A 14,971-nucleotide genomic window follows, 5' to 3' on the forward strand; every position below is an offset into this window, starting at 1 on the left:
AGGAGATCATAAACAGGCAGAGAGGCAGGCAAAGAGAGAGGGGGAAGCTCTTGCAGGACTTGATCCCAGGACCCTGAGATCATGAACTGAGCTGAAGGCAGAGGCTTAACCTACTGAACCACCCAGGCACCCACCTTGATGTTTCTGATTTGCAAAATGTTAGACTAGGCAACAATGCACTTGACAAGTAGTGAAGACAAGTGGATCTACACAGCATGTTTTATGGCAGAAGGGCAGTTGGAGGAGAGGTGCTGTGGGCTGGTGGTTTCTGGTCTGTTTGAAAAACTACTTAAAATTGTTTTGGCATAACTGGATTTGTACGAATCAGGGAAACAACGGCAGCTGGAAGGAATGGTAGCTGACGCCATCATGATGTTAGTCATAAAGGAGACCGCAGTTGGGGAAGGCAGAATGGACTTGAGTGTGCCAACAAGAGCTGAATGCATAGTGAGGTGTTTGTTTTGCAAAATGGGACTCAAGATGCAGAGTTTTGGAACTGTTGCAAGGTGTATGCGACCTAGTGTACATAAGGAACAGGCAGCTGTGGTCCCCAGGTGGAGCATGCCGGTGGATTTCTCAACAGCTGCCCACCCTCCACTCCAACCCTTAGACCCCAGAAAAGATGACAGAGGGATTCCTGAGCTCTTCCAAAAGTAGCATAGAGGGGCACATGCATGCCTCAGTCAGTTGGGCGTCTGCCTCTTGGTTTCAGCTCAAGTTGTGTTCTCAGGGTCATGAGTTCGAGCCCCAGCTCAGGCTCTGTACTCAGCCTGAGTGGGCTTGAAATTCATCCTCTCCCTCTCTGCCTCCCCTTTCTCGTGTTCTCTCTGTCTCTTTCTAAAATAAATAAATCTGTTTGTAAAAATTAGTCAGTACATCCCCAATTCGGATACTTTCGTCTCTGATCAGAGTATCATCTTGTGGGTAACAACGCTCATGGGCTGAAAATGCGGCATGCATATCTCCAACAGGTAAAATTGGTGGCCAGGTGAACTTGACAATAAACAACTCTGTCCTCTTTATTTTGCCTTGGGCTGCACTGTCACAGACTCAAGATGCAGAGTTTTGGGACTGTCGCAAGATGTACCCAACCTAGTGTTCTCAAGTGTTCTGCCTGGAAGTGGCACATTGATCTTATTTTTTATCAGTGGCAGTTATGTGCCATTGTTAATATTTTATTATTTGAGGTGATATTTGAATATATTCAGAATGGTAGGAAGAAAGAATTAACTCCTGATGCCTGCTCAAATTCCATTGGTTTGGTGGGATTCTTAGAGTGGTTAGGACTAAGTCAGCCAGCATCTGGGGCAATTTTTTTGTTTTGTTTTGTTTTGTTTTTTAATCCAGAGGGTTGTGAGAGGGTGGTGGCCAGTTTGGCATAGTGTAAAATGGTGACGAAGTTCCTTTTCTGCTTCCACCGTAACCTAGCTTCACCCACGCTGCAGGTCATTTATAACCTCTCTGGGCCTTAATTTCCTGAAAAAAATAGGGACCACCCCATGCTTCCTCTTATCAAAATAAGATAATGGGGTTCAAGTGTTTTCAAAGGCAGTCATGTGCCACAGAAAAATAAGGTCACCCTATCAGGTCAAGTTAGCCCTGGAAGACCAGAGGAGGTGGGCTAAGATGGTATGAGAAGTAGGAGCACAAAGAAAGCCAACCGGTTTGAATTGGAACAGCGTTTTGGAAAAGGAGGCAAAAATAAAATGCATTAGGGAAAAGTATTTCCATTGCTTCGGGACTGAGGGGCTGAGAGAGGGGAGAGACCAGTTCTGTTGTAGTTGGTTAATAAAAGAAGTCTGTCCCCAGGGGAGATGAAGTGGGTTTGCATGCTTAGCCTGCTGGGCTGTGGAGGGCAAAAATGGGGGGAGATCAGTGAGGTGGGGAAGCTGAGAGAGCAAACAGACTGAGCTCTCCATGTTTCCCGCGTAAACCGTGTGCACACTTTAATGATTCTCTCACTGCAGGTGGGTCGTATGGTGGGAGGGTGAGTTATTACCCCCTGTTTGCTGCACGAAGAGATCGAGAAGCCACACAGTTAGAAAGTGAGGGACCCAGGGCTTCCTACTCCAGGGCCAGAACCCCTTCCTCCCCACAGCTACACTTCAATGAGGCAGAATGTGCCCTTGCTTTTGGCTGATCTGAAAAACGCTGAAGGTGTCAGAGAGAGGTGGAGGGAAAAAGGAAGGGTAAAGCCCCCCCCTCACACCCACCAGGGAGGAGGCAGATGGGGAGCACGGCCACACAGAGAGCTGTGGAACTATCCGCTGGGCTCCACAGCCCTCAAACAAACACGACCACGAACCTGTTGTGCCACACAATGTGGGCTATACAAATTTAAGAATTACTCATAAAATTTAGGACATAAACTTTGGAATGCTTATTTTTATTCTAAGCATGGGAAATGAGACATGTCATTCTTCAATAAAGGAAAGCCCACTCATTAATGATGCTGTTGAAAAATACCCAGGATTCTATACAATCTATAGCCCTTCAAAAACAAAACAAAACAAAACAAAAAACATTTCCCTAGATTCTCTTTCAAGAACAGAAGGACTTTTTTTACCTCCTCAAAGGGTGCTCTTTTACGAGCTTATTAAGGCAACCTGCTTCTTTTCTTTCCGTGTTTAAGTGACATTCTGTTGTTTCTCTAAGTGGCTCCTCTAGCAGACGGGGGCCCCCAGCCTCTGCCAGGTGCTCACCAGGCTCCCCTCACTCGGGCAGTGGGGCAGAGTGGGAGCCCCATATACCCCAGGGCCAGGCCGGTCTTAAGAAGAGATTCCAACTGCAACCAATTAGGTGAACGTTTTGAAATGGGTCCCACATTCTTTGGGAGTTAAGAAAAGACCGCTGATTTCATTTGGGAGAGAGGAAGAGATTTCTTGCTGTGTTACCTTTCTTTCAGGAAGGCAGCCAACACACACACAAGCATTTGGTTTCTCTAGTTGATCTGACCCATCTCCACACAATGGAAGGAACAGGCAGCTGTGGTCCCCAGGTGGAGCATGCTAGTGGATTTCTCAACAGCTGCCCACCCTCCACTCCAACCCTTAGACACCAGAAAAGATGACAGAGGGATTCTTGAGCTCTTCAAAAAGTAGCATAGAGGGGCACCTGCATGCCTCAGTCAGTTGGGCGTCTGCCTCTTGGTTTCAGCTCAAGTTGTGTTCTCAGGGTCATGAGTTCGAGCCCCAGCTCAGGCTCTGTGCTCAGCCTGAGTGGGCTTGAACTTCTTCCTCTCCCTCTCTGCCTCCCATCTCTCATGTTCTCTCTGTCTCTTTCTAAAATAAATAAATCTTTTTGTAAAAATTAGCCATTATATCCCCAATTCGGATACTTTTGTCTCTGATCAGAGTATCATCTTGTGGGTAACAACGCTCATGGGCTGAAAATGCGACACGCATATCCCCAACAGGTAAAATTGGTGGCCAGGTGAACTTGACAATAAACAACTCTGTCCTCTTTATTTTTCCTTGGGCTGTGCTTTCACAGAAGGTAACACAGCACAGGGAGTCTCAGGCAGAAGTGGGGTGAGTTCCCCACATTTGGTAAGTGGGGGGCGGTGGGGGGCAGACTTCTCAATGGCACACAGATTATTCTTTTCCTTAGGCAGCAAGACTGTGTGATTTTTTTCATGGCCACACTGATCATCATTTATCATAATAATGAGCATCTCTACCTCTTGGCGGTTTCTAAGGGAATTAGGACAGGTATTATCATCCTGTTTCACAGACAAGGAATGGAGATTCAGAAAGATGGAGTTCTCTGTCCAAACTGCAGAGTGACAAACAGCAGGACTGGCTCTGGGACTCAGTGCCATGACTCGTGTTCTTCACGTGCCACATTGCCTTGCCTTATGGTGCTAACAGCCAGAGACGGGAGACCCATTTTCCAGGCTAGGCTCTGGTATTGCCTTTGGTTTAAGCACTGCTCTGGGAGAGGTCACTGCCACGTCTTGCCACTCTTACGCACACATTCCCTCCCGTTAGGAACAGGTCCTACAGCTTACCTTCTCTCAATTCTCTCCTCCTCACTGCCCTCCACCCTCCCACATCTTGCCCCCTCATCAAAGGCTGCAACCCCCACAACCTTCTTCAACCCGTGTTGGCAAGGGAGGTAGCAGTGAAGTTGAAGCTTGAGATCCCAGAGAGCAGAAAGCCCAAGATTTAGGGTAGGCTGCTTGAAGAGGGGGAGAATACTAACAAAAGAGGGGAGTCTCAAAAGAAAGACCAGGAAAGGTGCAAGGATGAAACAGAAGCTTGGGGAGATGACAAGACTAGCTTGGCCAGGGATGGGGAGAAGACAAGTGAGAAATGAGCCAGGAGGTATAAGCAGAAGGGTCTTGAAGTGGAATGAGAGGATTCCCCACCAGGATACTCCCAGAAACAGCACAGTAATTACTTGAAACAGCTTAAGCAGATAGATTGCTTCGTTATTAAAAGGCACAGGAATAAAGGTTTAAACTCACCCGCAAGATTTCTTCAACACAGCTTGGATCACTGGGAAGGCTTACCTAAAATAAAATAAACAAACAGAAATTAAGCATCATTTAGCTACTCTCAGAGAAGCTTGTTGTATCATATTTTACACGGTAAGAAAAACTGTAAAGAAAGGAAATAGAGCTATCAATGTGGGGTTTTCCCCTGTTAAGTACAAAGCTGAAAGTATCTGCTAGTGGCCAATTTTGTTTTGTCTTAATGAAGCAGGAAGCACAAGGTGCAGAAAGAGAGTAGCTTGTTCCAATACCGATTTTCTGTGGGATGCTGGGCTATCTCCCCCCACCCTCCCCAACACCCAGGCTTTACTTTGCTCATCTATCCAAAGAAGGAGCTCGACTTCCTCATCTTTAAGGCCCATTTGACCCTCTGCCAGAGTTTATTATTCATAATCACAGATTTTAAAAACATGAGGCCTATAGGACAAACTTCTATGACTGAATTAAGTTCTTTTTAAATTTAGGAGTCTAACCAGTTGCCTGCAATTTTTATCCAAAACACCAAGGCTCAGACTCCTGTGTAAATTGCAGGCATGCCTTGGCACTGAGAGAGCATCTCACAAACATACAAAGTGAATCCCATGAGTTATCTTTCCCAGCGTGACACCTTCCTGATCAATCAAAATTCAAGCAACTTGCAGAAATGTCCCGAGGACTCACTGCAGGTCTGGCACATGGCTCTATCCTCCAGCGACTCTGTAATCAGTGAAAGCCAGAAGCCAGCACCAAACTAAGGCACCAGCCTGAAGGCAGTGACTGGCGAGGGATGTGGGCATGGAACAACCACCGAAGAAAGGTCTGCCGGGTGTGACATCACCTGTGTGAGTTGCAGGCATCCCCCAAACCTCTCTCTCTCCTTCATACTTTCTCCCTCTCCAGGACTGCAATTTGTCACTTCTGCTTCTCTCCAGTTCTGGCAAGGAGAACATTTGGTCTCCTTAAATCACTGCCTCAGAAGGTGAAATGTCAGTCCTCTAAAGACAGCACAATCACAGAGACTATACATTCCAAATCTCTCACAGGGGCAATTAGGTGATGAGCCCCTCGTACTCCAATAGACTGAAGGATGAACATAACTCTACTTGGGGAAATGGAAAATAGAATATGGCCCCAGTTTCCCTCAAATTTGCAAGAAAACATGTTACAACCATCAGCAAATTTTAATTCAGCATTAAAGTCACTGCTGTAGTGGTATTAATTTCACCTTGCATTTTTTCAGTACCTTTTTCATGTAAAAGTCCCTGCTTCAGAAGCATAAAATCCCTTGTGGGGGAGGCAGGCTGAGAAAGAGTCCCCCATAAAGAAGGGACTATCCAGTATTTGGTACGCTTCCAGTTTACACCTGTTATCCTGGAGTTATTATTGACAGTATCTCCTTTTCTCCCTCACAGATCCCCCTCACAAATGTCCCAGTTTGGATGATAAATTAAATAGTCACTCTTTCCCAGCACAGTAATATTCTAATACTGGGTAGAAAGAACAGTAGAAGGAAAGGCAGGAAAAGAGGGCCAGGCATTACTTTCCAGAGGACCTTAAATGCAGGTCCCCAATAGGGAACTATGGGTATGCTTTGGCCTAGCACAGTACATTTGTTCATTCAACAACTTTTCTGAGGGCTGGGGACTATGCCTCCGGCCTTATGCTAGGCGCGGGTACCATGAAAAGCAAAAGGAGACATAGCTTCCTCCTTCATGGAGTCTGTACACTCAAGAGAAAGGTAAATAGGAGGAATCACATAGTTCATGTAGGACTGAAACTGTGTGTATTGCTCCCTAAGACCATCCCACAGGCACTAGTTGTGCAAAATTAAAGAGTCCATGTCCAGATAGGTGTGGGAAATACTGCCATCCAACCCCTATGTGGAAATCCACGGTGCGAATTAAAGGCTCCAAGACATCCATCTAACTGTTTAACACATGTTCCCAACTTTCTTGACCACTGAATTCTGGGCTTTTTAGCTTTTGTGATTTTTTTGTTTGTTTGTTTCCCAATCATCAAATACCACCATTCCATGCAGAATGAGTGTCTGTGGAACATACACCGGGAGATGCCGGGAGATGCCGGTCTAACGCCCTGCAGTATTACAGAACTCAACGGATTAGTTTTAACCACAGATACAATCTCATCCCATTGCTCAATGCTCTAGCAACTGTATTTTCCAAGACAATCCTTGAACTTCTAAGAAATAACCTTTGGCAAAGGTCAAAATGATTCTAGCAGAATTAAACCTTCAATATCATTGTTGCATTCTGTCTGTGTGGGCCTCCTGGGCTAAAAATGTATGTCCCACTCTCAGAAAAAGGTCCTTGCTCTTTTTGTTCCCACACAAAAAACATAATGTTAATTTTCCAACCACAGAGAAAAACATATAAGTAATGTGCAGACACCACAAGAACACTTGCTTCTGTGTGTATAAGGAACTGGGTGGGAGTTCCAGCCCTACCACTCAGAAACAGGACTTGGTAACTTTACCCCTGTGAGTTCCAGTTTTCCCAACTGTAAAATAAAGTAGAATAAAATAAAATCGCCATCATACTAATACCCACTCTTTTCAAATCTCACTCGGTTTCTGTGAGCAGTATATGATATAAGTAATGTAAACGTGCTTTGTATCCCTTGTCCTGTTGTTCTCCTCACTGCTTTATTACTAAGTTGAGTTTTCTCATCTTTTCCAGGAAAGAACTTACTCTCACCCCCTGCAAATATCATCCCTATACCTGGTATTATAAAGTATCTATTTCCTTATGGGGGAACTGCTGTCAAAATAGAAAGAGTTGTCAACTCTGGGGTTTTGCAGCAAATCTAATAACGACTTCTCGGGGTCAGTAGCACTCAGGTTTGGGAATGACTGCCGACAAGGGCAGTCAAATAAGTCTGTGTCCACACCGAGTGTTCAGATTGTTTTTCTTTTTAAGAAATCCAGGAATCCAGCATTGGCATGGAGTCGCTAGTCCTGCAAACTTGTCTAGCCCTGCCCCACAGCTTTTTCCATTGCAAGACAACTACATTTGAGCGGCCAATGCTTCTCCCCCTGCAAGTGCTTTTGAATTAAGCAGCGGAGCATTTCCTCTGCGCCTAGAATAGTGTTAGGCATTGCAGGGGGGCAGTGACACAAACAGCTCCGAGACTTGGCCTCTTTCTCTGGGAGTTAAATGTCTGGATGGGATGGCAAAACAAACAATTAGAGACCCACTGTGACATACATTGTAAGGTAGTCATGACAAGGGTAATAGGATCCTATTTACCGCCCGACCGCCTATTCATCAGTTCTCCCATTTATTTCTTTAGACAACAAATCCTGATTGAGCTCACACTGTGCTCAGGATGGTGCCAACGGGGAGGGTCTGAAGACACTGAAGACAACATAATTTCTGGCTTTGAGACTCCATGCAAACTGAGAAGACAAACATTTACACGGGAAACAGACAATACAGAACAGGAGGTCTGATCAGGTGGTAGGGAGAGGGTACCTACCGGGTTCACGGACAGAGTCATGTCCGACAGAAGCTCCCAGCTGCCGAGGTCCCCACTGTAGTCTTCACTCCACATGGGAGTGAGAGACCAAGGATCTGTCATGGCTGAAAAGTGGTGGAGCCACCTGAGGCCACTTCAGTCTCTGAGACCCCCTGTGGAGCTGCACCCGGGTTGGGGGGGATCACTCTGCACACTGAAGACAGCTGCACTGAGGCAAGGGCTCAGCCCCAGAATTTTGCCCAGTGGCACTCCCCCTCCTCTCTTTCTCGCTCTCTCTCTCTCTCTCTCTCTCTCACACACACACACACACACACACACACATGCGCGCGCGCGCGCGGGCACACATGCACACGCTCCTCTCGCAGTACTTCTGGAGTCACTCGGACAGGTGGGAAAGGAGACTAAGAGAACTAGTGGTGACACGGGGATTAGAACTGCTGCCCGCTGAGTTGCCAAGCTGCTGCTTAATTCCCGAGCCACCTTCTCCTCTCTTTCAATCCACCCTTGAGCATTCAGATAGTCCACAAAGCGCAAGTTAACCACTCAGAGCTGCAGCGTCCTTTCCATCCCCCTCTCCGCCCCCTCCTCCCAGAGCAGAGAGCAGGCTGCGCGCAGCAGAGGCAAGCCTGTGCTCTCCCGCCTGGCCCCAGACGACCCTCTTGTGCTGGGCACGGATGTGGTCCTCTGAGGGCCAGGGAAGGCAGGCACACGGCGGGCAGGTGGGGGGCGTTAATGGAGATCCCTCCCAAGTGCCTACCCTCTTGGCATGTGACAGCGCAGTCTGCCACCCCATGTACCCACAGAGAGACCACGCACAAATCATCTGCCTGTGATAAATACATATCTTAGGAAATAATGAGGGTACCTTTAAATCATCACATATTCAATTAACTGCAGCAACAATAAATGAATTGCATAGGATGTTTTAATCATTCCAGAATTAATCAGTTTGGAGCATACTTCTTGGCGATTAGGGTAATACAAGATATCAAAAATACCCTGATTGTGGCATTGAGAGACATAAGCAGCAGCTAGCACTAATAGAAAACATGGAGATTAATGTAAAACATTAAAAGAATAATGATCATCACATGGTTATCCAGGGTGGGGGGCAGGGAGAGCTCAGTGCCTGCCTGTCAGTGTATTATTATTAAGGGACTGCAAGAGAAGGGTCATTCTTTTTTTTTTTTTTTCTCTTCCCCTAAAAGCACCCTGAGGTTGTCCCACAATATCTGGCAATCAAAGCCCATGATTCCAGGCATATTCCACCTTGACAAAGACTTCGTAAAGCAAAACTCAAAAATCACAGGTTTAATTGCCAGCGAATGCTTGCGTTCCCCTAACAAGTGCAAGTGACACAGAGTGTCACACTGCTAACACCAAACACCATGCCAACGGCCCAGTCAAACAATATGTATGACTGACATCCATGGCAGCTTCTGAACTAATTCCGTTTGTATTTTCATTAACAAATTGCCACATTTATCCCCATGATTGATTTATGGGACACGGAGTTCCCCTGACGTGGCATTACCAATAGAACGAAAAGTCAGGTTATGATATTGTATTACCAAATGAGTTGCCGGCTTTTTAAAATGTTTAATCCTCACGGTCTGTCATTTGTAAAAACAAGGGGCAGTAGCCTCTGGAGTTCTGATCCCTCGATCTCCCCACCCGACCCAGGGAGTCCTGCATCTCCAATTTGGAAAACTACAAACCCAGTTCCCATTAGGATCTGTCAGTCCCTTGCTGCCTGCCTCACCTTAGCCTGTCCCTATTCTAGTTGGTATTCATGAGGCCCTGATTAAACAGGAACAGTTAATATTACATAAGCTGCCGACAGAAGTCCTCAGGTAATAGGACTTTTTAATCAAAACAAAAAAGATTTCACAACCGTTGCATGGTACAGCTAAACAGCTCATCTTCCAGTTTCTTTTTAAAACAGCTGAAAGCCTGGGCGCCCACAGATTGGGAGTTTACTTTCAAATACTGTTTCCGGCCCATTTTTAAGAGAGTCATGCGGTCCAAATACCCCATGTAAAATAAGTTAGGAGTCACTGTTCCCTCTAAGACAGAAGCAACAAAATGTAGAGCATAAAGATCAAAGGAATTTAATGTCCTTGCCATTTCAGGCTGTCTTAAAAAAAAAATGACCTTTTATGTAGAATCTTCCATGGAATCAAAACTAAAAAGGCAGTGAGTGCAATTACATTTTATTTATTTGAGCAAATAAATGAGATAATTTACTATATTTTCTGGGGGCATCAAGAGGTAGTGAAAAGAATACACTCTTTGAAGCTGGACCGACTTGGATTTTAATCCCAGCTTTGATACTTAATTTGTTTTGTCGACTGGGGCAAGGTACTTGAACTTCTCTGTATTTGTTTCCCTGCCTGGGTCTCTGTTTCAGTGTCTATAGGAGGGGAATACAAGGTACACTCCTAGAGTGGTTATGGGGCTGAGATGTACATCGTAAGCTCCCTCCCCGACTTCTATCCCAAGTCGCCTCTAAGACTCGTGGCTAGGCATCGTCACATTGAGACTTAGAATCACTAAGGGCACAGTTTGGTCCCCTTGCAAACTGGCCCCCAAGACATCCCGTGCAGGTAACTAATTATGAAAAGCCCATCCAGGGGCCCAATGTATAACGAGTCTTGGGCTGCTGCTCCATCTGGTGGCTCTCCCTGAAGACGACAAAGGAGGCTGGAGAGGGAACTTGAGGAGGTAAGACAACAGAGAGACAAGGGGGAGTGAGGGTGGAAGGGGTGGGGGAAGGGCGGATGATGTGCTTCATTATGAGGACATCTTGTCCCTGATTACATTAGGCATGGGCAAGGGCGGGATGCATATGCAGAAAGGCCCATCATCAGCTGAGAGGACCTAATGGCAGATGGAATTTCAAGTGAAGAGTACTTAATTCAGTGAGCTCTGAATAGCCATTAGCTCACTGTTCATTTATTTGGTGTAATAACTAGTTTCTATAGAAGAGTGAGCTATAAATGGGGAGCAGGGTTATGGTCTTAAAGAAAAATGAGGTACACATCTAGAAAGATTGCCCTAAGAAACCAAGAGCCTATCTGGAAGTGCCTGGCCGCCCACCCCTCATTCCTCCAGTCACCCAGGCTGGACAGTGAGGTCATTCCGACTGCTGCTACTGTGTTTCCGCCACCCAGGTGCCCCGGGGCCTGACCCCCTGCTTACACATTCTCAAAGCTTTGTGCATAGATTCCTTAAATGTGCTGCTCACACTTAAGGTATATCATCCTACTTCTCTTTGCCAGCCTCCCAGTCTGGCCCAGCTTGCTTGCCCCTTCCTGCTTGTGCTCCTAGCCTTCTGCTGGCTCTTGGTGCTTGCCCTAAAACCCACGGATCTTCTATCCATGGTCCCTTCCTTTTGACATTTCTAGGCCTGCAAGAGACCCCTCAGGGCCTGCGGGATACCCAGTGCTGTCCTGTCTGCGGTGCTAGGGCACTGCAATCAAGAACTCTTTAATATTAAGATCTCGATTCCATTGAATCCCTTCTTGCTGTACTGCCTGCCATTCATGCTAATGCCTAAATCTCTTATGGTAAAAGAGGAAACTGTAAAACTACAGATGGACAAACTGGAGTGATGTCAGGCAGCTTCTGAACTCTGTCAACAGCTGCTGTTAACAAGGCCAACATGCATGATCTAAGCGTGTCAAGAAGGAGTGCTGAGAAGCAAGTTCACTTCTGAATTTTATCATTTAAAGAAGAAATTTAGAGTTTTTAGAGTGTCCATATACTCCTACCCACTCCACAATCACAGCAGATTCTCACAATATACAGCAGCTAAGCCACCGCAAGGCCATCTCGCTTTCAGCTAACTATGATCTTATAAAGTAGCAGAAGAAAGACAAACTGACAAATTAGCTGTTTGGTTTGGGACAACTCACTTCCTTACTCTCCAGCCTCCACGACAAAGGCAAGAGAATATATCACAAGTTCCTAATGTTTTGTACCTCACATAGCTTTATAAAAATAATCAGAGATCTACATAAGATAACCAAGTTTTTCATTTGCCATGAAGGGCCATAATGAAAACAATATCCAAAAGGTAGGAAGTGTACAATCTCCAAATACATGACAGATTCTTCAAGATCTATGACAGCAAACTTATGCCGACATCAAACATACTCACACACACCACTGTTCTTATAGTCCACATTTTGCCACAGAAAAACCTTCGTCTCAGACACGTTGCCAGGTAAGATGATCTCTTGGGTATCTTTTGGATTTTGTAATTTTATTCACCTTCTATTTTATTCTGTTATACTAAATACATTTTATTCTACATTGCAGTAGACTTCTCAACATTCAATTCTCTATCTCCTATCCATGGACTATTCTCTCCATGGAGCACGAATGTTAACTGTCAAATCCCAGATAGACTTTATCTTTTCCTGCTGATGCTTTTGAAATGCATGGGAGAGGCAAATTAATTTTTCGACCAATCAATGCCAGAATAATTAAGAAGGCAACCCTTAACACAACAAGTTACACAGAACACACAGCACGCACATCTTGTGGGCCTTACCTGTGAAACTGATCTCCCACCTTAGTCGTCCCAAGATGAACCTGAAGACCATTGACAAAAAACCATCTGCAGTGTCTTTTGCTAAGAGTCCACCTTCCCTACAGCGTAGCATGTGATCTATCACGTGTCATGTATTCCAAAGGCAAACATAAGTTCTTAGGAGGGACTTGGGTGGGGGGGCGGGAGGAATATCAGGTAGCACAGTGTCCCAGAAGACTAGAGAAGAAAGTGCTTCAAAGAGAAAGTGGCCATTAAGTAAGATAAGGATGCAGACTTGGCGGTTGAGTTTGGCAAGGTCTAGGTCATGGGCAACCTTGATCAGAGCTGTTTCAGTGACACACTGTGAGTGTGAAGCTGAACTGGAGTGTGTTGAGGAGGGAGTGGGAGGATGGGAGTAGAGAGTGAATAATCGATTTCTCCTGTGAAAGGGAACGGACAAACGTGGGGAGAGGAAGTTGTGATGTGGGCCAGGTCAAGGTTTTTTCTTTGTGTGTTTTTTTTTTTTTTAAGAGGGATGATATTAAGGCATTTTATATACCAGTGGGTGGAGGAGAAAAAAGTGTTGCAAAAGAGAGAGTGGATGGTTATAAAAGCGAAGTCCTTGAGAAGGAAAGAGCACATTGGGACTCAATTGGAGAGGACAGCCTGAAATAGGAGCATGGACACTTCTGGATGCTGCTTCCATTGTAAGAAGAGGAAAGGCAGAGTGTTTAGATACATAAGCAGTTGGGTTGGAGCAATTAAAGATGGGAAGATGCAGCAGTACTTGTCTGATTGTATCTATTCTACTCCTTGCAGTGGGCGGCAAGGTCATCAGCTAAGAATGAGGGGGGGTGCCTATTGGGAATGCAAAGAGAAAGGAAAGGCAGGAAATAGTTGTCTTGGAGGACAGGAACGTGGATTTGCTAGGAAAGTCTAAAAGAACTATCTGGCAATTGTCAAAGGGAAAGAGAGAAAGAGCTAGCTAGCTACAAGGGAAACACAGGAGACACTGTGCATATCTTGAGTATAGAGATAAAGGAAGGAGGAGGCGGGGGAAAGGGGAGAGCTGCAAGCCAAGTAGCTCCAGTGATTTAGGAGGAGGTGACACTCTGCTCGCCACTATTAGTACTGTCCTTTCCAACACTGATTAGCTAATTACCCACAGTTCACAGTTCTCCAACTGCTCTAATCTGCGAGAGGCTTCATTCTGCATGAAACGAGCCGAGAGCCCAGGAGCAGGAGTAATGATTTTCTGGGACCCCATAGTGGCGAAGCCCATAATATTACTCAGAAGGCCAGATGAAATTAAGCCCAGGGCCAAATATGGCCACAGTGCTTGAGGATCTCCTCTCGGGGGCTAAATGAATTCAACTCTGTCTGTAGGGAAGCAGAGAACCCGATTAACCCATACCCTCCTGAGAGAGATCATTCTTAGAATACACTGGAAGGGCAAGTTTCCAAACTGTGTAAAGATGGGCTGTTTTAAATATTTTGCATTTAAGTAAATATTTATCACATGATGGTTAGTATGAAATATTTCAAAATGCAATTATCTTTCATAATATACCTGGGACTGACATGTTCTTCAAAAGCATTTATGGTTTTTAAAGATACAAGGACTTCCTCACTGGGGCAAAAAAAGTGAAGGAGGAGTTCAGGTTTTTCTGGTAGCTTCTGAAGACATTGCCACAGGCCGTCTTATCAGGCCTTCAATTAAGTGTTATAGCCCCATTTATAAAAGAACCTTTTAAATACCTATCTTTGTCTCATAGTGCTTGACAAACTTGTGCAAAATGAAGGTCTTTCCTTGACATTCACAATCCCTCACCCTAAAGGAGCCACTTCAGTCTTCTAAATACATAGCTAATGATCTAAATGTCTGCTTCAAAATGAGAAACCCAGATTTCAGTTGGATTTTCTTCTAGCTAAATTTTCCTTAAAGCCATGTAAGCGGAACAGGCTTTGTAAGTTTGCAAGTGGCTCCACTTTCAGACTAACCTCTAATGAACTTGGCGCCTTCTTGACTCTGTAAACCCTGCACTTAGGATCATCTTAATTGTCAGCGGATGACACGGTGGTTCCACAGATAAAGTTACAGTTGCTCTTCTCCCACAGTGATGAGCCCAAAGAACAAGCCGTGCACATGGGGACTGAATCCTCTCCAGATCTCCTATTACTTATAACTCTAATTAAAACAATTTTATCTATTAATGCCAAGTGACACTGCTAAATATATTCAAGGAAGTTCACATTTTTTTTCTATACTTCTGAAATCTCTTAAATGTGCACTCACTTACATGTGGTTTCTTTGCTCGCTAAAATGAAACGATAGCTAAGAATAACTCACTTCCATTAGATTTATAAATCTCATTAATTAATTCTACTTCTCCAATGGTGTAGAGACCAAACTCAAATGCAAGATCTAATTAAAGAGAAGTAAAAAAAAAAAATGTTAAGAAACA

The 14,971-nt window shown here is 45.0% G+C and overlaps 1 protein-coding gene across 11 annotated transcripts in view; it reads right to left on the reverse strand.

Annotated features, from left to right (window-relative positions):
• AFF2 (ALF transcription elongation factor 2) overlaps positions 1-14,971 on the reverse strand; it is a 710,743-nt gene that overhangs the window by 172,806 nt on the left and 522,966 nt on the right. For all 11 annotated transcript variants that reach the window (XM_047715962.1, XM_047715955.1, XM_047715956.1 and 8 more), the window contains one exon: positions 4,469-4,513. In XM_047715962.1, the coding sequence (XP_047571918.1) occupies positions 4,469-4,513 (45 nt within the window). The remainder of the gene's footprint in view (positions 1-4,468; positions 4,514-14,971) is intronic.

This window comes from Lutra lutra, chromosome X (genome assembly GCF_902655055.1).
Source record: "Lutra lutra chromosome X, mLutLut1.2, whole genome shotgun sequence".
NCBI classification, from domain to species: Eukaryota; Metazoa; Chordata; class Mammalia; order Carnivora; family Mustelidae; genus Lutra; species Lutra lutra.